The 24884-nt window shown below is 28.6% G+C and overlaps 1 protein-coding gene across 3 annotated transcripts; it reads right to left on the bottom strand.

The window, feature by feature from the left end:
- Positions 1-3112: 3112 nt before the first annotated feature.
- Positions 3113-24131, bottom strand: LOC135922709 (beta-glucuronidase-like). Of its 3 annotated transcripts, none has more exons than XM_065457150.1 (10): positions 23756-24131; positions 23597-23700; positions 21455-21568; positions 19199-19444; positions 18565-18663; positions 17753-18448; positions 14545-14787; positions 8828-8992; positions 8050-8337; positions 3113-3676 (listed from the first exon to the last, which is right to left on the bottom strand). In XM_065457150.1, the coding sequence occupies exons 1-10, from the start codon at positions 24082-24084 to the stop codon at positions 3453-3455; spliced, it is 2508 nt and encodes an 835-aa protein (XP_065313222.1). In that variant the 5' UTR covers positions 24085-24131; the 3' UTR covers positions 3113-3452. The 3 variants fall into 3 exon arrangements, with proteins under 3 accessions (XP_065313222.1, XP_065313221.1, XP_065313223.1); XM_065457149.1 differs by having other exon boundaries at positions 3114-3676; positions 23543-23700; positions 23756-24130; XM_065457151.1 differs by having other exon boundaries at positions 3121-3676; positions 23543-23716; positions 23756-23890.
- Between the last annotated feature and the right edge of the window lie 753 nt (positions 24132-24884).

Here is a 24884-nt window from a genome sequence, read left to right as displayed (position 1 = left end):
ATCTTTAATTCTATAAATAGAGTTTATTCTTACTTTACCCTACACTTGCTTAAATGCCTACTTCCTTACCCCTTCAAAAAAATGGAAAAAAATCTTTCATACTCCCACTCTCATATATACTTTGCCTATAGGTAAATATTTACAGATGTCGCTAGATTCCGAAATTTGACTTTTATTTAAAAATATACTTTAAAAAATCCAAAACTAGTAAGATTAAAAATAGGCCAATTTCTAATTTTTCTAAAATATCACGCAGTCACATCTAATGGATAGCTTTGAAAACGAGAGTATAATGACTTGAATAAATTTTAATAAAACTTATTTATTTATGTAAGAAATTCTTTCCGATATATACCTTAATTTAAAAAGAAATTGGCCTTAGACCCTAGATGTGTGATTTGGCGGAAAGCAAATAAAAAGAATCTGCCAAGATTTAAATAATGAATATTATGGGCTTCAACAATAAGATATTCCTAATGAAAAATTTTAAAAATTTCTTAACTGGATTAATGGACCATCATATTTGGAATGGATTTCAGATGTGTCAACATATCGAAAAGGAACCAACGCGGGCAAATGAAATTTTTTTAAATAAAAATACAGCCCAAAGAAAACGAAATGAAAGATTTATGGAAGTTTTTTAAATTCATATTTATATATTTTTTGATTTGTATAGATATGGATGGTATTAAATTTGTTACATTATTTATAAAATATAATATTAATAAAGAATTTAAAATTTTACAAGATACTCGTCTAAATGCCGATATTAGAGAATATATTTATAATTAATAGGAATAAAATTTATATAATATATAGTTTTTTAAAAAAATTATAATTAATATGGAATTATAAGGCTCAATTATTAAATATCTTAAGAATTTACATTTAAAATACATCTAGATATTTACTCAATAGAAATTTGTTAATTTAAAAGAATTGAAAATATAGTAACCTAAAGTTCAGATAAAAATTTGTTCCTTATTAGTGATAACGAGTGGACAAGTAAAAGTGGGAATGTATTATAAATTTTATCATCCCAAGTCCAATTTTCTACAAATTAAAAGTAATTAAAGAAATAGGAAAACAAAAATCATATCATAATAACAGATAATGCAAGCAATATGAAGAAAATATGGAAACTTAAAGAAATAACTATCCAACTACCGACTGCATTGGGTGTGCAGCTAATGGACTAAATTTACTTTTAAAGGATATAGCAAATAAAATATTCATTCAAATTTTAGTCGCCACATTGCTATATTGATTCAAGTTGAAAGTATAATTTTATTTTTATATATCATTTACTGAGATGAATTTTTAAATCTCAAAAATATGATTTGACCGGAAATGTATATCGACATGTATATAGTGACCCACACTGTGAATTTCAGATAATTTTGCAGTGAACTTTAAAACTACCGTTAATTTATATATATTTCCTTATAGCGAAAATTGTCAGAAATTTACAGTGGGGCATTCTTTACATGCTGGAATACATTTCTAGTCAAATCAGATTTTTAACATTTAAAAATTTCCCTCGGTAAATGATTTAAAACATATAGATTCCAAATATCCATAAATAAGTAGCATCACAATGGGGGGGGGGGTGGCAGGGGCTCGAGCTCCCTGAAAAATTTGAAGAGCCCCCTAAAATTTTGATTTTTATAAAAATACTAAATGTAATTATAATGTTAGCTAAAAAAAGAGGTAGTTTTGGATAATGTTAGCTAAAAAAAAGAAGGTAATTTTCAAAAAATTTAAAAATTTTTTCTGAGCCCACTGAGATTGTAAAAGCTAGTGACCCTACCATGAATTCCATATCTCAATATGACATATATATAATATATATGACATTATTTTTAATTTAAAAGAAGTCATAATAAATATTTTTTTGATCTTGATTACACTGAAAAATCGTCTTGAGTAGTCAAAAATAATTTCATTGGAGCAAATATTTTGATTTTACTACTTTAATATTTTTAAAAAAATTTAGCTTTGTTTGACGAGTATATAAATCAGAGACCTGCAGGCTGTATTTTTTTACCAGGACTGGGTTTAAAAATTTGTTAAAAATGCTAGGAGCCTGGCTTAAATTTTAAAAAATACTCCAACTGGGCTAAGAAAACTATAAAAAATAATAATTTAATTTAGAGATTAATTAATATTTATTTTATACAATATAAAATATATTTATGAACGCAAATTTACTCTTTTTCTTTGGTATATAAATGAAAAATAATCAAAATATTAAATACCTCTGCACCTATAGGACACCGATATAATTATATATCGGAAAATATCTATTTTAAATTTCGTTTAAAATATTTATTTATATTCATCCCACAACTACCAAAATCATAATATTCGTGTTAAAATTACCAAAGGCAAAATTTTAAATCATTATCCTAAGCCGGGTTTCGATAGCGGTTCGGTTTTTAGTATAAAATTTTATAAAGGTTTTGTTCCATTTCGGGTTTTTTTGAAAAAATTTATATCGGTTCGGTTTATAATTACATCATCATTACTAAACCTCACAGAATGGCGTAAAAGGTAGGGAAAATTTTAAACTTGCCCAAAAATTACTAAACCATGCAAAATAATAGACAAAATATGCAAAGAGCACATGACATAAATCTGTTCACATATCATTTTCTCAAAACATCTTCAATTCCATTATATTCTTCTTGGTTTATAAACTTATTTTTACTATATAAAACAATTGACATATCACAATCTATTTCAAATAATTATTTGTTCTCAAAGTTAAGCATGAAAAAGGATCTAGATATAAATTCTTGCAAAAAAATATGTCTTAGATATAGATTCACATAATTTATTTAAATGTTATCTTATGCTTTAAATGAGTATGGTTGAAGCTTAACTAAAGTAATTGAAACATAATTTTCAGTTTGTTTAAATTGAAATAAAATAATAAATTGTTTTGGTTAGGGTTCAATCAATCTGAGGTATAAAATACGTTAATTTAATGGAAAAAAAATTTAATCATAATTTATTAAATTAGAATAGTTCAGTATAAAATCAGATTTTGTATAATTTATTTTCACAGAACATAAATATAGAATTATAATTAGAGAAATGATTAATATTCTTGACATCGAATACAAATTTCCTTTATGAGCCATGACTAGTGTGATAACAATATAATTAAATCTTATAATTATAAAGATGGCTAATATTGAATAATTTTATTGTATATAATTGAAAATTTCTCCTAAAGACGAGGAGGAAAGTCATTTCAACCCGTGGTTTACAAAGAATATAAATCATCACTTTCTCAGATTATTATCAATTTTTTTTAAAAAATTAAATTTCTTATTTCATAATTAGTTTCTTAAAAAATAAATGATTGTTTTTATATTAAAACAAGTTTATATAAAAATATAACTAACCAAATTGAAGGAATTATATAAAATTTATTAAAGATTAAATCACCCCCCTGATAAAATTGCGATAATTTTGTCTTGGTCTTCCTTGGCGATGCTCCAATACCTCTTTCTCAGGGTATGGCTGGCCATCTTGGGGCTCCTAGAATCCCTCGTGAAAATTCCTTTCCTGTTACCTCCGACCCTCGTTATAGTTTGATCGGTCTCGAAATCGGCAAAGTTCCAAATCATCTCCCCCACCAAATTGGAATGTTGAGCTTCGGGTTCATCTTAGATAGTTGATAGTTAAATTATATTAATATGTTTAATTAAAGGATCATTAGTAATAGTGCCTTGAGTTTTTAAATGAAATATTATTTAAATTGGTCAATGTGTTTATTAGCTGTAAAGGTGCATTCGCCAAAGGAATTCAAAAAATCTTAAGAGTTATATTTTAGGCGAAACGAATTTGATAAAATGGATAAATAAGATAAAAGATGTGTAAACTTTTTATATCGTTTATATATGTTTTTCTTTCTATCTCTCTATCTTACTCAGTTGTTTTTGTAAAATATATCATTTTGACTCTTATTTATTATAAATTTCGTAAAGAGATATGTCGTTCCATATGAATGATATCTCATCAATAGATTACGACATAAGGTATTGAACTTATTGCACGCGAACCATTAAGGAATGCAAGGATGAAAATATTAGAAAGAGCTCATATATGGTGGCTAGGGATAGAAGAGATAGAAAAGTTAGGTAGAAAGCGAGATACTTGTAATGACTAAGCCTGCGTTAAAAAAAAGTATTGGGAAAGCGAAAAATATTCTACATATAGACATTTTTGGAATATATAGTAAAAATTTCGTAATAGTAGACATACAAACATTACTCTACCCTTCCTTTCTTTCCTAAGTTTCTTCAACTATGATATTACTAACCCTGCTATTCTTTACTAGTCTATTAAGCTAAAATAATATGAGGGTTCATACTAGAGCCTTGCAAAATAATTATTAGCGGCTCGAACCCGATCCCGAGCCCGAATTTACACAAATTCGTGACGGAGCCCAGTCCGGGAATAAATTTTTTGTTCCAGCTCGGCCCAAGCCTGGCTAAAAAAATTTGGAATTTGAGTTTAATTATAATATATTTACCTGATAGAATATGATGTATGTAAGTAATAAAGTTTTCACAAATCACAGGAAATTGTTAATTTAGAAAATGGAAATTATGTAAATGAATAAGTGAAATGCGTTAGGTGAAAAATGGCACGTAATTCTGATTGACATTTCGATGAAGCAAAATAATTATTGAGGATATTTCTAGGATTTATCTTTATGGCCTCGGGTCGGACTGGCAGTATCTGAGCAGGGTTCTGACAGGCCGTGCAGGGCTCTACTCCATACTATGCATTTTAAAATCTATAGATTTATAGAATCGCTAACTTGCAACAACCGACACCCCACCTGATAAAAATGTTTTATTAATTCAAATCTTCCCAATCATTGCCCTTTATTTTTTCTTGCTATTTTACTTGTTAATATGTTTGCTACTTTCCATTCACCTCATTTAAAATATTAACCATTACCACATTTTTTAAAAATTGTATACTTAAAAAAAATCTCCATGTACTCTCTCCTCCAGATTATTTACCGATTCTCAACACTATCTATAATCTTTAAATCTGGCGCCCTCGCCCATTTATCACGTCTCACACTTCCTATTCAATTTATATATTGTCTCACTCTCATTCATCTATGGCCATCATATGCCCTCACTCTCTAATCATTTCTCAGCTTTACTATTCCTTGATGTTACGCGTGTCACAAATTAAAAACCCTATCCCATTATTTATTGGGGACCATTGGTGTTGCACCTTTGGTTATAGAATCATTTTCAATAAGAAGCTTCTTGGATACTTCAATTTTTCTCTAACCTTTACATTTTTCCCACCTCCCTATATTTTAATGCCGTATCACGTATCCATTCCCACGTCAAAGTACTTCTATGTATAGATCCTTGTTATTCTTCTCGTAACCCCATATTATCATTCGACGCATAAAAGAAGATAAGGCGCTACCACTTTATTTAGTTTGATCCAGGGTTGTGCATTTGACCGGTCAAATAAGATTCGTTGACCGATATTTAACCGGTCAAATTCAAATAAATGTTTTTTAAGACAATATTAATTCTATTTATAGTAAAAAATGTATGTTTATTAAATAATTTTCTAAATTCTATAATGAATGTTTCGCTCTTTATGGCAGAGCCTTGTTCTAATTTATATTCAATCGATCTTATCATTTTCTTTAACATTTTTTAATCAATCTTAAGTTATATGATATACTCCTACCAATTTTCTGGTTGTCGAGATCTTCAATCGAATTTCTTACACACTTCTCTTAATATTCAATGTAAACAAAGCCCATTCCAACAACTTGAGCCCGAAATCTGATTGTTTTTTATGAAAGTTACTGGTTCCACATATTTTGGCTATTAAATACTCCGCTTTTACTTCTGAAATTTATGATTCCACTTAAAATATTTTGATGATCATCTCTTTATGAAACGACTAATTTTTGTATTATGTCATATGCTTCATCAAACTAATTGGAAATCCAATAAATAATCAGCAGTGCAGTGAGAGCACATGTATTTGAATTGTTTTCTTTTCAAACTTATCTTTAATATTTTTTTTTAGATTGGTAAATTATAAAATCATGGACATGATTGTATTATGTGTTTTCTAAATTAAGCATCTTGTTTTTATACGTAAGCTAAGGTCAATGAGATAGCTAAATGTTTATGAATAGTTTAAAATTTAAAATTTTTTGTCCAAAATATTTTAATATATTATTGATAATTTCTCATGGACAAATATCCAACTTCTTCAACAGCTGCTTTCAGTGCTTTCTTGCATATTTATATTTGCTCATTACATTTTATTTATGATACCCATCTTGTTTGGATATTTGTACATAATGTAATATAAATTAACAATTCGTAATTTCTCAAACCATGCTTAAGTAAAATCTTTATTTATTTAGATCCAATCAAATAACTAATGAGAAAATTCTTTTTTTATATATTTCAAATTGAAATTCTAATATTTTAATAAGAAAATTTTATATTTTTATATAAAATTATAATTAAATCGAAGCCTTAATGATACAAATATATTTTTAAATAATTTGTAAACAAATAAGATTGATAAATATGCTTTAAATACATATTAGTTCATTAAATAAATATAGTTATTCACCAATAACATTTTAGAGTATTTGACCAGGTCAAATACTCCTTCTTTCTGTCAATTGACCGAATTTGACGGGTCAATTGACCGACTTGACAACCCTGTTTGATCAGTAATATAATCATCTTACAATTTGCGTTAATGGAAATTGCGATTTTAAGTGATATTCATGTTTTATTAATTCAATTGCATATTTATAATCTAGAAATGGATTATATTTTCTAAGGATTAACAGCTTTTTAATATTCCAACGCTCCACTATAATTGTATCAAGCGTTTCCCATCTTATAATTGGGGTATACTAAAATGTTATGCGATCGATTAACTTTAGTAAAATGTTTTTTAATTTTTTTTTGGAATTTAGTTTAGTTCGGGTTGGAATGAATGAAGACATCAATTTAAAACTGTAATCACTTTTTGGATCCGTTTTTGTTATTTTAAGCCAATATTTCTTCCCAAAAATCCTGCCTCAAAATGATGGGGAAGTGGCAACTCCTTCAGGGGATTAATGGAGGTTAAGAAGTTCTCTAGGTTCTGGGATAGAATAAGATCATAGTTTCCTCGAAAAATTGTAACAGGCAAACGAAAGAGGTTGATGTCAGGAAGAGCATTCTATAATAAAACCATGATCTATTACCTTCTATGAACAAGACCCAGAGAAACTTAATAAAATAATATGAAAAGGCTAGATTTGAGCAGTGATGCTCAAGACATCGGAAAATGGAAATAAAGGGAATAGAAGGGTATTTGGCCTACCCTGGTGAATCTGGAAAAGGGCAAATATACGAAAAAGATTAAGCAAATATATTGATCTGCTCTTTCATTACTATAGTTTAGGATAGGCATGATTAAATCAAATTGATTTTTTTTAATAAAAATCATGATTTAAATCTATTCTCCTTTTTTGTTTGAATATTTTAAATAATTATAAGTTTCTTTTTCTAAATAAAAATATTTTATTATCCCTCATTATACTATATTTTGCATAAAGCTTTAATTAATTATAGAATTTTATTATTATATAAATGATTTTGCGTTAATACTGAAATAATATTTTTGGTACAAAAAATTTGTTTAAAAAATTTATTGTCAAAATTGTATGAAATATTAAAATCATCACTAACTTGTTCAATAAATATTCAATTTATTATAATAGTCTAATATTAATATATAATTTTTTAATTAGGAATTATATATTCAAAATGTATTAAATTATGCATTATTATGATAAACACTTTTTTCGTTAATTCAATACTAATACAAATTTTTTTATATAATGATATTACGATAATTTCCAATATGGGATAATCATATAAAAACCTTCTCGCCTATTGATGTAATTTGCATAGGCATTTTATAAATTAAAATGTAAATTATACTGTAAAGAATTTCATTATATTATACCTATCAAATTTGATTTTTCAAAACATTCAGCCAATCCATTAGAATTATCTACAGATACATCGGGCATATGGTACTTAGCCCCAAATGTGTAATCATCAACCCTGTTAATCAGGATAACTTCAGTATCGTGTTTAAAGACGGCATTGTTCGAAAGTTGATGGAGGTTAAAATGGTTATTAGTAAATTTTGGTTTGTAATTGCGAAATTTGTCGAAAGAACGATGATACCTTTTGATGAACTCGACTTGAAACTCCTCGGAAAACACTAAAGGAGGATTGGAATGGTATCCTACAAGAAGCATAAATAGTTTAGGGTTTATTATTTAGATTCATATTTATATATTTAACCGCAATATGCGTTATTAGACAATAAGTATAATATTTTATATAATTTTTCCAAACTTTATTAGGAGGTATTTTATACATGCTGGAACGGCAAAATCATATTAATCTTCTTTTTTTTTAAAAACAAGCTAAATAAATGATTTAAATTTGAAAAATATGAAAAAGTATTTATTGAAATGTGTTATATATATTCTAATATCTGATTTGTTTGAAAATGTACAACAGTGTGTGTAAAATATCTATCCTATAAATTTACAATTTGACCATATTTATATTTATATCCTAAATTTTCTGGATTGCCTGCATTAATCAGGCAGTAGATGCCGTGCCTGATTATGCAAATTATTGCCGGTTACGTATATATTAGGATGGATACACTGCAAAGATATTATACTTTTTATTTCATACATTTTTATATAAAATAAACGAAATACCTGGGATCGTTTCGCTCCCGTACTCCGTGATGATAATAGGTTTCGCGTACACGTTTCCATAAGAATTTATATCGACGGTCATTTGAGGCGTGATGAGTTCCAATTCGCCCGTGTCTTCGTACCACCCGTGGTACCTATTAAAGCAAATTACGTCCAGATACTTGCCTTAAAAAAATTGTTATAAGAAAAAAACTATAACTCATATCCTTAACTATTTCATTAAAATATTATCTAAGGTATTCATTTCGCGAAGATATAATGTAAAATATTTTAATGTTCTATTTTCAAACATCGGTAAACAAAGATATCTAAATTTTTCAATTTTTTAGATTTTTTAGTGCCAGCATAAAATTCGTTCATTTAAAAAGAGCTTTAAACGCATTATTAGAAAATTCGGATAATGATGAACATGAAATTATTGTATTATCACCAGATAATATAGGAGACGTTACAGTTGAAGAAGGTAACGATCAAGATATATGGAAAGAAGAACTAGAAGATGTTGTGATAAATAGTTAGAGTATGATAAATAATATTCAACTATCTAAGAGAATAAAAATTTTAAATATAAAATGGAAAAAAAATAGTGAAAAGGATACTATGATTTGAAAAGAACCAATTCAGTTAGAAAATTCTTTCCCAGATATAAATGTAAAATCTCCTCTAGAATTATTTCGTATGTTTTTTGATGAAGACATGTATTCACTTATAATGAATCAAACAAAATTATATGCTAATCAAAAATTAAATCATTCCTTTGACATTATGGATTTGGATTTGGACATTTTTATAGGTATTATTTTATATTGTGGATATCATATTCTTCCACAGAAAATTTATAATGGTCTCAAGATGAAGATGTAGGTCCAAAAAAATGTCTAGAAATCGTTTCCAAGAAATAAAAAGATATCTACATCTGGCCAACAATATCGATAAAACTTGCCGAAGGTCAGACCATTTTTATATATTATTGGTCGAAATCTACGATTTGGGATATTCAAAGAAAATATAAGTTTGGATGAACAAATGATCCCCTATTATGGAAATCTAACTTTAAAGATATGCGAGGAAAGCCAGTAAAATTTGGTGAAGTGGATATCATTTTTCTTTTGATATTTATACTAAGAAGGATGAAAATAAAACTAGTCCTCTTGGTGAAAGAGTGGTGACCAAATTGACAGCTGTTATTTCTAAAGCTCAAATACATTCACTATTCTTTAATAATTTTTTACTTTTAGGATCTTATGAAACCTTCAGTGATAAAAAAATTGCTCTGTTATTGGAATGATAGTCGTCATTGCAGAATGCTAGGAAAAAAGGTTTACGTTGTACAGGAACAATCCGCATAAATCGAACCGAAAAATGTCAATTGGATCAAAAACTAATGAAAAAAAGTTCATCAAGATGCTCAATTGATTCAATCCGAGAGACAGAGATAAGTTATATGTCAATTAAAGCCAATCGTGTGGTCATTGCAAATGTTGCAAAATAAATACGACATATAAGTGTGATAAATGTGAAGTACTTATTCATATATAATGCTCAAAATTATTTCACCAAAAAATGAACTCCTTCCTGTTGTAACCGCTGAAAGAAAGAAGAAATAAATTTAATAATACTGAATGTCAGTCCTTTTATGACATGAAGAATGAATTTTTCCTTAGGAGAAGAAGGGAGAATGGGAGAGGAGAAGATGCCAGCTGGGAAGAACAAAGAATGGAGGAGATTCAACTATTTTTATGAATATGAAACCTTTATAATTATTTGGATGTAAACATAAATAAAATATGGTATAACATGAAATTAAACAATCTGTTTGTCCTTTGGTAATGTTTACTGTTGGTATTTATTTAATTATTAAGAAAGGATTGTTTGGATTGTTAAGTTATATTTTAGAGAGTAAAGGGCATTATATTTATTTATTATTTTTCAAAAGTGTTGCCAGCTGACCAGGATCGACAACATATGGATTTAGGTACACAACACATAAGTACTAAGAACTATACAGGGGTAAGTGAGATTAAGAGGTGAGTTTAAGGGTTTCTATAATTTTATCTGAAATATTTAGCTTACAAGGTTTAAGATAGAAAGTATGTAATGAGTATTAGGATTGAAAATTAAAATAAAATGATTAATTATTGTTTAATGATATTTGATTCATTTTGGCCCATTTAAGACAATAATATTTGTGGTATTAGATGTCTTCAATTTGGACATTTAAGACAATAATATTTGTGGTATTATATGTCTAGATGTATATTTTACATCCAATGTTTGACAATAATTATTGTCTTATTATTTGGTACGCTTTAAGACTCATTGAATGGTGTTATAGGTATTCCGTCATAGGAAGATAAGACCTCAAGATCAGCAGAACAGAAGGGATTGCTAAATATTTAAATATTTGAAATTTATGAAAATATATATAAAAATGGACTTTTGTAATAAAGTATGTGTTATATAATTGTGCATTTGGGGTTTTTAAAGGGATGGACATGTGTGGGATAATTTATTATTAATGTTAATATATTGTATATGTAAAATTCAGTTTCAATTAAGATTGATATGTTATTAAGGGATCTATTGAGGGTGAGTTAATGTTGTTTATTTTGAAGTAATTAACCATTTTTATGAAATAGGGTGTAATGTGAATTACACATATGATATATATTATGAATGATAATTTAAAGGAATTGAAGTATGATGAAGTCAGAATAACATCTATAATGTTATAGGTGGATAGTTATTTTGATTTAGTGTCTGCATATGATATATATATAAATTGGGTATGGATTTATATGATATATTAGATGATGTGTAATATTTTTTTTCCCAAATTATGAAATCTTTATATTTAATATATATATTTTTTTTTAAATTATAAAAAGTTTTATTTGCAATTATTATATTATTTTTATGGTATGCAATGATGTGAAGAGAAAATATTTTTACAGATAAGGTCAGCCATGTTAATGGGTATGCCTTGAGGTGGGAATATTGTTTAGTACTGGAGAAAGTTTTTTTTTGTGTAAATTTTTTTTTGTAAATTTATGCTGCATATTACATTTTTTTTATCTTTGCAATAATTATATAGCACATCACTATTTACTTTAAGAACATTTTTTCTAAAAAAAAAACTCAAATTATTTTATATTGTGAAGGTATATTAAAAATTCTTTACATATATACCATATAGCCCATTATATTCTCAATTTTTGTTACTTCGCATTCTACATTTTTGTGAATTTGTGCTAATTGTGATGGCAGAGTTAGGTAGAAATGGTATATTTTTCTTAGGATACTGAGTAATTCCTAGATAAAAAATATTGTATTTTCTACATATTATATATTTTTCCTCCCTTTAAAATATTAAATTTATTTCTATACATATGTCGTGTAATTTTATTTAAAATCTTTGTTTGGCAAATTTGCACAATCATTTTTAATACATAAAAATGTCTTTTTATATCTATTTTAGGAGATATTTATAAAAATGTAGCCTTGATTTTGTTTACATGACAGAAGGACAATTACATGTGTTGAAATTGCATTTCACACATAGATCATGTGTTCACATTACAGTATTATATGTAAAATCGTTATTTCCTAATACCATTAATCATACCCAAATGATGTATATTATAGATCCTATTTCCCAAATGTCTTAAAATGAATGAATTATTATGTTTTGCTGATATTACATTGTCCATATTAATGTTCCATAGATTATAAATGCAGATACCCCAATGTATATGTCATAATTGATAATATGTGTTTTCGTGATTATATATTGAAATGTATTGGAGATATTATATTATAAATAATCATAAGGGAAGACGATTCGATAAATTCCTTAAACGTCTTCAAGGTGTCCCGATACAATTCAAAGAGGTGATTCGATACAACACCACCACAGAGAGGGACGCTGGACTTGTGAAGGGTGGGCGTGTTGTAACCGCTGAAAAAAAAGAAGAAATAAATTTAATATAATATACTGAATGTCAGTCATTTTATGACATGAAGAATGAATTTTTCCTTGGGGGAAGAAGGGAGAATGGGAGAGGAGAAGATGTCAGCTGGGAAGAACAAAGAATGGAGGAGATTCAACTATTTTTATGAATATGAAACCTTTATAATTATTTGGATGTGAACATAAATAAAATATGGTATAACATGAAATTAAACAATCTGTTTGTCCTTTAGTAATGTTTACTGTTGGTATTTATTTAATTATTAAGAAAGGATTGTTAAGTTATATTTTTGAGAGTGAAGGTTTGAGAGTAAAGGGCATTATATTTATTTATTTATTCATTATTTTTCAAAACTTCCAATGTTTGATTTTTGGAAAATTCAAAAAATCATATAATGTGAAATTTTGGTATATAAATATGTTTATACTAATGTATTAATAAATAAAATTAAATTTTTTTTATGTCTTGGTAATTAACGGGTTAACATCGAAAGAAAAATGACATATCGGGGGTTAAAATGATAAAACCTGGGAATGTATTACGCTTTGTCGTAGTATTGCATTTTCAAAATGCGGACGCAAATAAATGTGAACTATTTCAAATTGGCTTTTTGTGGGGCATATTTCTTTGATCCTAATATATGTGTAGTATTGAGATATGGAAACCATGGGGATTCGTAATATTTTCATTTTATCATTTAAGAACAATTATTAAATTTTGAAAGTCTGATTTGACCTGAAATGTATTCCTGCATATGTAGAGTAACCAATCCTATGAATTAAGGCAATTTTTACCCATTAAATTTTGTGTATTTTTCAATTTATATGTATAAACTTGGCTGTGACATGACATGTCTGCCGCATGTATAAAAAGGTGAGTTAAACTCCGACGCTCAGTCGACATAGGGATATTAACTCATAATCGCGAATAAATTAGGAGGGTTGGCCAGCTGACCCCGTCCACTTATCCCTATCTGATATAGTAATATAACAATAATATCAATAAGACAGATGGGTTAATTTTGAAAGCGTATGACACATTGAATTTAGCGAACATTAATTGTTGGTAATTAGTAGCTGAATAGTGCCATTTGTAATTTTTTTTATATTATTCGCAATATTTTTTTTGAAAAAATTAAGAAACCGTTCTAAATTATTGTGGAAAAAAGAGTAAAAATAAATTTGAGAAAAAAAATTGGAGGTTATAGCCATTTTGAAAAATTACTTTATTTTAAAATTGACATATGGTGGTTAACAAAGAATTTCTTTAATTTAAATTTTTACCCTATAATTATCAATCATTAATTTAATTTATATTAGTATTAAAATCAATGCGCAAACTAATTTTGCTTTTAATAAATAAATCAGGGACCTGCAGGCCCGGCCTTAAGCCCGGGTACACGGGCTGGGCCGTGTTTTAAATTTTTAAATATACCCGGGCCGGACCATATATTTTAAAACCAAATATCGCCATTATTATCTATAAAAATTAAATATAATATATTTTAAAAAATCCGAGCCGGGAGGTGCAATTAGTAACTCTGCAGGTTTTTGAAATAAATAAATTGAATATTATCAATAAAGAGTAAAGAGAACGATTTTTATGCCTCTAACTCTCATTATCTCAGGTAATACAAAAGATTGGAAGTTTCATTTTTATATTAAAGGAAGATATTATATAACATCCCTAAAAAAAAATTCCTCAATTGAAAGACTATGAAAAAATAAAATATATAACAGCTGATACCTATCAAATCCCTTCCGGTTGGTTCGTAAATGGCCGCTGTAACGAACCTTCGGGGATCTAGAATGTGAAAAAGATCCGATAGACTCTTAAAATAATTCTTGCTCTCATTGAGAGCGGAACGGGGTTCGTTAGCCAAAGACCAGAGGAAAGTGGACGGTCTGTTCTTGTCTCGACTGTATAGCTCTTTCGCCATTTGGGTGTGAAGGGCCAGGGTTTTATCGTTGAAATACCGGACACCTACAGCTAGATGGAGAAAAAAAGTATATATATATTTCAGAGACCTGCAGGCCCAAGCTTAAGCCCAGTCTGGACGGAAAATAAATAATGAATGCCAATTAACATTTTCATGAAAAATCTAACCGAGCCGATTTTAAAAAAGTTCACACTTTCAAATTATCTGAAAATGATGTAAAATACATATCCAAGACAGGCCTAAAAAATAAACATATCGCCGAGTTATAAAATAAATAAAAAATCTCCATCCCGACAAGGGCTGCCGTTTTTGTTTGAATGATTTGTTCTTGTTGAGGACGTTTATGAAAATGTAATTTAGTTTGTAATGCCTTAATACACTCTATTTTTTGTCAATATTTTAAATACTATATTTATAACTATTCAAATAAAGCACTAAAAATTTTTTATCAGTTTAATCTAATTTAAAAAACAATTCAATATTCATATGGGATTTTCTAAATTTACGAATAAGAAAAACAAAATTATTTGAATTTTGGGATTTTTTTGAAACACATTTTCGTTATATTGTTGTTTAATGGAAAATGACTAGCCTCAATATTTTAGCCAAAAAAATATTATGCAAGCATGGAGATTTTGCTCATAGATGGTAGAAAGGTTCATCTATTAACGAAATCTCATGGTTTGCGTTGGCTAAAATCTTAATTTTAAAATTGGCTAAATATAGTCGTTCTACAGAACTACTTCGTTTCTTTCAATAGATTGCCCACCCACAATTCAAGAGTGAGGGCTTCCAGGTGATTTGCCCGATTGTTCACTTTCACTTTCATATCAAAAAAAAACTAACTTATAATTTCGGAGTGAGGTCTGACTAGGATTAATAAAATTCATAGCCCAACTGACTCTCAAAAAAATTATTAGAAAGTTAATTTAAAAGTATATTTAGGCCTTCCCATTTTAATATAATTAGGCGGATCAAGTAAATTCAAGGTATTCCGACCTGGAAATCAAAAAATAATATCAGGATAAACTTAACTTCTTTCTTTTTAAAAAAATTAATTCTTTTTATCTTATATTCTTTTTATCTTATAAGAGTAAAAGATATAAAATATTGATCGTCGGTGAAGCGATAATATTTGGACTCTTTTTTCAAGGAGTCTCTTATATTCTAAACTATACTTCTGTGAAGTTTCATCCATTTTTATTTGGTAGCTTTTAAGTAAGTTTTATCACAAAATATTAATTAAATAAATTTTATGATTATTCAATAGTAGTGCTTTAAAATAACGTCGTTACTAAAGGCGTTACTTTTTTAGTGGAGAAAGGGTAGCGAGTAACGAGTTTTTTTTAGTACAAATTACTCGTTACTTTAAATTTTTCCTTGAAAAAATATGGGAAAAATATTTTATTATATATATTGTTTAAAATATTATATAATTCAAGCAGTATTTAATTCAGATCAACCACTAAAGTTCGTCACTTCTATTTTATATATTATATTTTTGTTGTTGATATTTATACTGTCTTGTTAATCTAATTAATATTGAATCTAATCCTTCTTTCTTTTTCTTTCCTTTTTTGTCTGAAATGGGAGTGCTCAAAATAAAATCTCTAAGATTAAGTTAGGAGCAGATTTTATTTGATTAATTTTCAATAAATATATAAATAAAAACTATATTTAAAAATATTAAATTTTAGCCATGTTAGAGCACTAACAATTTCGAAGTATTTTAGTAATTATTGCTAATATAAGCGCTATCTACGATATTATTCTATTTTATAATCACCCGTTGTGCGCATCTTTAAATTTTATAAAAAAAAATTACTATATAAAATATGTATGGAAAAAATTATCGGTTAAATATTTCCATAATTTTTTTATTCAGCTAAATTATTATTTCCATTAACAAATTAGAATTAAATAAAGATTCGGCGTTTTCTTTCTTTTTATTATATGATTTGATTATTAGTTATCTCTGTTTATTGTGCTTTTATTTAATAAACTATCATAAATAAAAATGAATGGAGCATTTGAACAAAAAAACGAATTCATAATAAAGTGTTAATTTTAATTTACTTGTATTTTAATTTTATCAAATAATATTCTTACAAAATATTTTTAAGTAAGATTTTTTTAGGCTATCGTTTAGATATAGTATTATAAATATCTTTACTAATATTAATCTGTAAGTATTCCATATTTGAATCTAAATTTTAAAATCGTTTTTTCCAGTTTATACGATTTTGCAAGAGCACCACAATTTCAGACCAACGTTAATTTTTATTCTCAAATATTATAATTTATTTTATATATAACATATATCAATAATACTTATTTCTTAAGATAAAGGTATAAATAATTTCATAATAATATATTAATAAAAGGAACTAAAATACAATTTGTGGCAATTTTTTAAAAAAGAGTTAAAATTATCCTATTTTTTGTTCAATTATAAAAACCAAGATTTTAGCCAAAAGTAAATTACTCAAGCTTATTCATTTTTCTCACATATGGCAAAGAGAATTGGATTCTATTGGCGAAATCTCGAGACTTAGGTTATAATATTTTGACTAAAATATTGATTTAACCCTTTTAAAAATCAGCCAAATGGAGCTGTTCAACAACACTGTACATTCACCCATAAACATTGCAAATAAATAAATTGTTAAATTTTGGAGAATAAAAAAACAAAATACACTTATTAGGAAAGTTAGTTGGTTTTTTTTCAAAAAGAAAAATTGATATTCTTGTGGCATTGATACAAAGATAGATGGTAAATAAAAATCAATACAAATATCGGATCGGACCAGTATCGAATCGGACCGGTATCGGATCAGTTTTTAACAATATCGGATCGTAGGTGTGAATCGGCACAGACCTAATTTTTATATGTAACTTAAGATAGCTAACTTAATTTAAATATCATTAATTCATAAATATTGAGGTGAAATATTATGAGTTCAAAATTGGGGTTTGATCGGCGTTTGTCATAAAAGGAATTATGAAATAACCCACCTGGCAATTCGTTGATAACCACAATCCCCATGCGATCACACATGTCCATTACGCTCTCATCGTAAGGGTAATGAGAGGTCCGAAATGAGTTAGCACCCAGCCAAGATATTTTATCGAAATCGGACACAGTGTAAACCGGGTCGTGACCGCGCCCTCTTATGGGTGAATCCTCGTGCCAGCCGAATCCTCGAAAGTAAAATGGGAGACCGTTCACCAGGAAACGCGTTTTAGGGGGCGATGATTTAGAACTATCGAGCGTATCATTACGATGAGTTCCGTTTTCGGAACCGATCAGGGCTTCATCAATTGTGCCCTTTACGAAGCGGGGTTTGGATTTAATTTCTAGGCTTCTGACACCGAAAGGTTGCGTGTACACGTCCATCACAACTCGGTTCTCTTCGCCTAAATGGATACCGTTGGAAGGAACCCTGAGGGCTCTCATCAAGGTCACTCTAGCGGTGTACAAGAAGCCAGGGGCCAAGTCCGGGATCATAGACTGAGGCCACCAAAATTGAACGTCTTCCAACAAAACCGTTTGCTTGAAAAATACAGATTGGAATCCATCATCCTGCCTATCTAGGTCATTTGGATGGGTGCGGTAACGCGATAAGTTCACTAAGATTGGGTCGAGGTACTTAGACGAGCTAGACTTTTCGGGATCTCCCCTTATAGCGATGGTGCAAGTCCAATCGTACGCTGAATTGGCATAGATTAGAATGATATACTATGATTGCAATTAAAAACAATTTGTCGAATGGTAGGAAATAATTTATATCATTTATAAAAAAAATTTCAAATTGACATTAAATAACTTTTCAGCTCTTCCTCACTGATCCCATTTACGGTAACATCGAAATCGATCCGAGCGGAACTAACATTTCTAGATCCCATATCAAGTCCGTCAACGACATCTTTTTTAAAGTCATTTATTATTATATAAATTATATTCGGCATGAATAAAATAAAGAGCCATTTTTTAAACGTTTTAAAAACTAAAACCCTATCCAGTATATAAATTACTTTTTGTGCTTCCAACCCCGTTGAATTATTAAAGAAACATATTTTAATCACGTCCCACCTTCCTGATTTATTTTTTGAAACTTTACCTATTTTTTAAATTAATTTTATTATCGTGATATATACAATCATGCAAAAAAATAGAATTAAATAGGAAGGTAAGAAAGAAAGAAGGAAATATAACATTTTATTTTTTCGGGCCTAGGCCGGGCCTTTATTTCATTCTAAGACTCTGATTCGCATATTAAAACGAAAATCGATTTAAGGGACGATTCATCATTGTCGTGGTCACAGCTCCTTTATATCCCTACAAGTAGGCCTGAAACCCGGGGTCAAATAAAAATAAATTTAAGAAACATTTGACGCTCACCCACCCCTACCCCCCCCCCTTCCGCTAAAACTTTACCAGCAAAATTGTATAAATATTACCGTAGTCGTAAACCCATTTGGGCCCATCGTCCTCGAGCCTCTTGATTTTTTCCATAAATACCCTAGCGGCAACCGTTTTGACTGACACATCGGCTATGTAAGACCGACGCACCTTGATCAGGTAAACGTTTCTATGGATGCCGGCGTAATTGAAAAAATCGAATAGCAATTGCTGTTTGATGTATCCCGATGGGTAAAAAGAGTTCCCGCGATTCCTTTTGATCTCGCTCGCTTTATCCACATATTCTGTCGCGTGATGAAAAATAATATAAGATTAGATTTCTCGTTTATAAAATTCAAAAAAAAAATTTCAAATGTTGAATTTGTTTTTAAAATACTGTCGAGCGAGATGATCAAAAGGAATTAATAAGCTATATTCAATGGGATTAATTTGCATTTTTATATTTCTTTTTTATAATAAACTCAAACAAAAGCTAATAAATAGTTATGAATCATCAAGCCTAACTCCGATAGCTAATATCCATCGAGTTCTTACAAAATAGATATGATGTTGTTGATGTACTAGAATTATAATATCCTTTATTTTAGGAAATCATGCGAATCACTTTGATTCAAATTAAAGGATCTGCACGGGCCCGGGCTTGTAATGCAAATCATTTCTCGGGCTGGGCAATTTGTTAGAAACTATTTTTCCAGATTTTTTTCTTTATGGTGGGGCAAACCGAGCCGTCAAAAAAATTCTACGGGTAGGGTCAGGCCCGAAAAAAAACGTTCTAAAATTCTTTCTCTAGCTATCTACAATATAAAATTTTAAAAAGCCAATATTTTCTTTGGCATAATAATATATTCAAAAATAAAATGGTAAAAAAATACCTAAAAAAAATATGGGGATAAGCGCATACCACCTTTTTAAACGATATACAGATACTCAATTCGATACCACGATACAAACACGGTAAGGGCCGATATCAAAAAATAATAATGTAGTTATATTTCTTGAAAAATAATTTATAGCGGGTAGACGAGATGCCAACATAGTCCGAAGCCCAGTCCGCAGACTAGTTCGGGAAAAGAAAATTTCGGGTTAGGGCGGACAACTGGTTTAAAATATATTTTACGAGTCGTCTTGAGTAAAATTATTTAAGGCCGGGCTAAAAACGAGATAGAAAATTTGGCTGGACGGGGTCAGTTTAAAGCCGACCTCTAATGTTGACTTTAAAAAAAAAAAATTTATTAAAAAGTTATTTATCATTTTTAAGCAAAGGCCACTTGCACCTACTAAAATTGAAAGTATCGATCGATACAGCTACTCACATCGATACCGTGAGTATCGACTTGATAGATGCATCTCTAAAAACACATTTTTTATGAGCTCAAGGTGGCCAAACTTGTGAAAATCTTATACGACTATTTTTTATATATATGTGCCTTCCATGGGAATATGCACCCAGAGGGCCAATCTAATTGAACACGCGGAAGGAGTATATACGTTAAGATTAAAATGCATAAGCTAGTAAGTTTCAATTTGATATACTATTTGAGAGACCTGCTGGGCATATAGAAAAGCCCTGACAGGGTTAAATCAAATATAAAAATTTATGCTAAAATTATCTCTTTTTCAGGAAACCCAGACGTGGGGTTTAAAAATATTTTTCCCCAAAAAATCGGCCGGGCATAAAATGTCGATCTTTACAGGTCTCAGATAAATATTTTTTATAAAAACCATATATAAATTAAAGCCCGGTCCTCTCGATGTATGGTCTTTAAGTTTTAAATAAAACCTATTGATAATTATCGGGACGGGATAGGTTTTAAATCGCTAAAAATTAGGAATCTCGCTTACCATATAGGGAAGTAAACTTGTATTATAAATTGAGTTTTTAAAAAAATCACCAAAATGGGAGGAAATATCATTATTGTTCCCAAATCTTTTGGGAATATCGATATTTCCCCCATTTTTGATTTTAAAAAAATTAAATTGAAACACAAATGTGTTTATTTCCCTAACATTTATTAATATATATTTCAAATTTGCTTTAAAAAAAATTCAGGAAATATAAGAATTTCCCATTTTTTTTGTTTTTAGCGATATTTATAATAATTCAGAAAGGGAACCTGTAAATCTACAGCAAGATCTCCAAACGTGGCTTATTCTGAGATAAAGTTCTTATTGCCCTAAAAAAACATTTGTAAATAAAAACTAAGGTGCCTCGTAAATTCAAAGTTATAAAATTGCAATATAGAATTCATTTTTAAAGAAAATGTAAATCTTTAGTAAAAAAAATGTCGATGAACCGTATGTGGATGATTCAAAGGCAGAAGTAAAATCACTTCGATGGATATCAGCCTGGGGGATAGTGAAGTGAGTAAGCGTGTTGTTAACGGCCACGGTGAGAAGATGAGGTGCCACTATAAAAAAAAATGAAATATAAATAATTTGTAATTTAAAAAAAAAAATCTATAATAGCCCATATCTTCTATTGATTTATTGGGATTATGCAAAGAAAGGTAGTGAATTTTTTGCAGCATATGTATCTGTTAGATTTCACTTGGGAGGGGAAAAAGAGAGGAGGTTCATGTCCACCTGGTATGGAGAAATTTTGGCATGTAATAATCATTTGTTTTTTAAGCTCAATTTAAATAGACGATTGATTTTAAAAAAATTGGGTAGTGGAGTGGCTATTCACGTTTAATATTTAATTCGTTTTAACAGAAAAAAAGATTGGCATAGTGTGCAAGCTCCAAATTTCACCCGATACCTGTAAAGCATCGGTTGGGGTGTTTGTCTGTGATCAATAACGGTTTTATTTTGGATGTGTATAAATGAGTACCAGCGATGAGTTTTAAAATAACTCCAAGAATATACAGATAAATCAGGTGATCGTACTGGCTTTTTTCCAGTTTTGAGGTCCAAACCCAAAATAATTTAAAAGGTTATTATATATAACAGTAAATAAATATGTCAGACATTATTCTCATGAAAGGTGGTCAATCGTGCGATTAAATTCCCCGATCACCGGATAGTACATAGCGTATTAGCTTCTTTTCCGACTACTTTAATAGGAGAGCGGTTAATTTTTTTAAAAAATGGTAGTCTCTAATTCAACCAAACGATTATGCAAAATATTTATATAAATCGGACTCAACAACCCAGAACCAAAAAAAAAACCCGCTTCTTTCTTATGACTTAAGTTTTTAGGATGGTGACTTTTATTTTTGGTTTGGTTAATAAACAAATTTTGGATTTTGCCCAAATTAAAATATTAATATAAATCAAGCTAACAAATAAATTGGGAAAGGAGGCAGAACAAGGATGTGATTAATTTTGTAAATGTTTGCTTTGTATAAAATAGCTAATTTGATTGTGCATTATAAAAAATTTTCCGCCATATTTCGTAGATCAAATAAAAAATAAATATTACCACTAAATAAACAAATTTAAATAAATATTTTATGTACCAACTAAAATATGATGGGGTACAGCAGTTCCAAACTGCATTTGGTTTTGTGGACTAATTAATGCTAGGCAGCAAAGGCACCATAAAATATTTTTCATGATGGACATATATTATTATTATTAAAAAAGTTGTTTTATTTTTGCTGGAAGAATATAGTTTGTTTATTCTATGAATCAAAACAAATATTTAATTATTCTATTGAAATTAGTCATCTTATATTGTTTAAATGTTATTTGCTATTTTTTAAAATATTGGTCTATTCACTCGATGAAGTTCAACAGTTATCAACATTTAAACAGAGTGAACTAGAATTAGAATAATTCTAGGGAAGGGCATATGCTATCTGGGCCATGCAGGATGGGTTGCCTATGCAATGTAGAATGTTGCAACTGAAGGAATAGCATTTTTTCAAATAGCAATTGAAATGATATAAGAATCAAGCAATAGAAAAAAAAATTGTTTAACTTTTTTCTTCTTATCATGAATTTTGATCAATGCATAATATTTTTGTTCATATAATTATTTTTTAGATTATATTAACACATACTTTCATAAGTTTCATTTAATTGGAAAAAAAATGTCTGAGAAATAATAAGCTTTGATAAATAATATATTTTAAAAGTATTTGCTTAAGCAAAATGCACATGCCATTCTATAACCAAATGCTATTTTTAATTTTAAAACTTAAAAACAGCTTTCAAACATAGAAAAGTTTCATGAAAATGTTTAGATATATAAAACACATAATGTAATAATAGATGTAGAGCAAATTTGAGATAATGTATAAGTTAGATTGTTAAAAAAATTAAGAGATCTTTGGAATCAGTGGGGTTTCTCTAAAGGATATGATTTCAACAATTTTAAAAATCCAGTATAAATTTACAATAGAATTAACTAAATAAAGCTTATAACAAAATATTTTTACTTTTGGATGTTATAACAAAATTTGATATGTCAAATTCAAAAGGTAAATGTCCACCTTCATGAGATCCAATTAGAACACCATCAATCCAAGTCATGGCATAGTAATTAACACTTTCAAATCTCAATATATATTTGAATGATGCTTTTTCTTCATGATCGCTGCCATATCATTAAACTAAATATATAATTTTTTTAAAATAATATTTCAACTTACATATTATTTAAAGATAAGTATTTATATTCTGTAATCCATGATGGTGGAATATAAATCTCTGTTTGATACCATGCCCAACCTAAGAAGTTGCGAATATTTGAATCCAGCGTTATATCATTGTAACTCGAGGGTACAGGCATCAATATGAAATTCTTCATGGGGTAATCATACCAATTTTGATCAAAACCAATCGTAGTATTAAGTGATGGAAGGACCTTGAATTTCCACAGGCCATTAAGGCACTTTATCTCTCTAAATTCATTGTTTTGTACCGGTAGCAATGAGTCTATAAAATCGTATGCTAACACAAAAATAACAATATATAACATGAGTTGTTATAAGTGCATGTATGAAATCATACTATTATCGTATCGCAATCGTCAATAACCCTATGGCAGCGATGGTTGGGTGTTTTTTGAAAATGTAAATTTAACATTCTAATAGATTAATCATATATATTTATTTTATTATCAAGATTTAAAATCTAATTTAATAATGTAATATATAATATTACAATGATATAAATCGAATATTTAATAATAAAAATGTAAGTATTCAAAAATAATAAACTTTTAAGTTTATAAAAAATTTAATATATTTTCCTTAGAATAAGGTGCATTCATGCCACCAAAGCAATAAATCCGATTATTGCAATATCTTTCCTTTCTAACAAGATTTCATCAACTTTAAACTAGTAGGACGTAATCTAATATCAGCTATGACAGTATGACACTTCTTCTATGGAACGACAGAATCCCGCTCATGCGTTGATAGGGTTGCACATCCTTTAGCTCCAATTCTTTGGTTACAGCGGAAATTAGAAAAATTAAAAAATAAATTAAGATTCCTAATATCACTTTTTTTCATTGTTTCTGACACAATCGGTTCTTTAGGACCCACCTGGAATTTCAGCACTTGGCAAAAAAATGCGCCTAATTTCATGTGAACCTCGGGAAAACAATGTGCAAAAGAGAGTTAAGAAAAATATTAATTAATTTTATAAGTTTAAATTTGAGAATACTTATTTTTATTTTCTAGACAAATATCATATTTATTAATTTAACTTATGTTTCAGTTTAAGTATGATATGAAACAAGACACTTTAGAGATATTTTGTATAGCAACGATA

This window comes from Gordionus sp. m RMFG-2023, chromosome 1 (assembly GCF_954871325.1).
Source record: "Gordionus sp. m RMFG-2023 chromosome 1, tfGorSpeb1-WG-v2, whole genome shotgun sequence".
In the NCBI taxonomy this organism is placed as follows: domain Eukaryota; kingdom Metazoa; phylum Nematomorpha; class Gordioida; order Chordodea; family Parachordodidae; genus Gordionus; species Gordionus sp. m RMFG-2023.
Note: the sequence above shows the minus strand (reverse complement) of the source record. Positions and strands in the feature narration are given on the sequence as shown.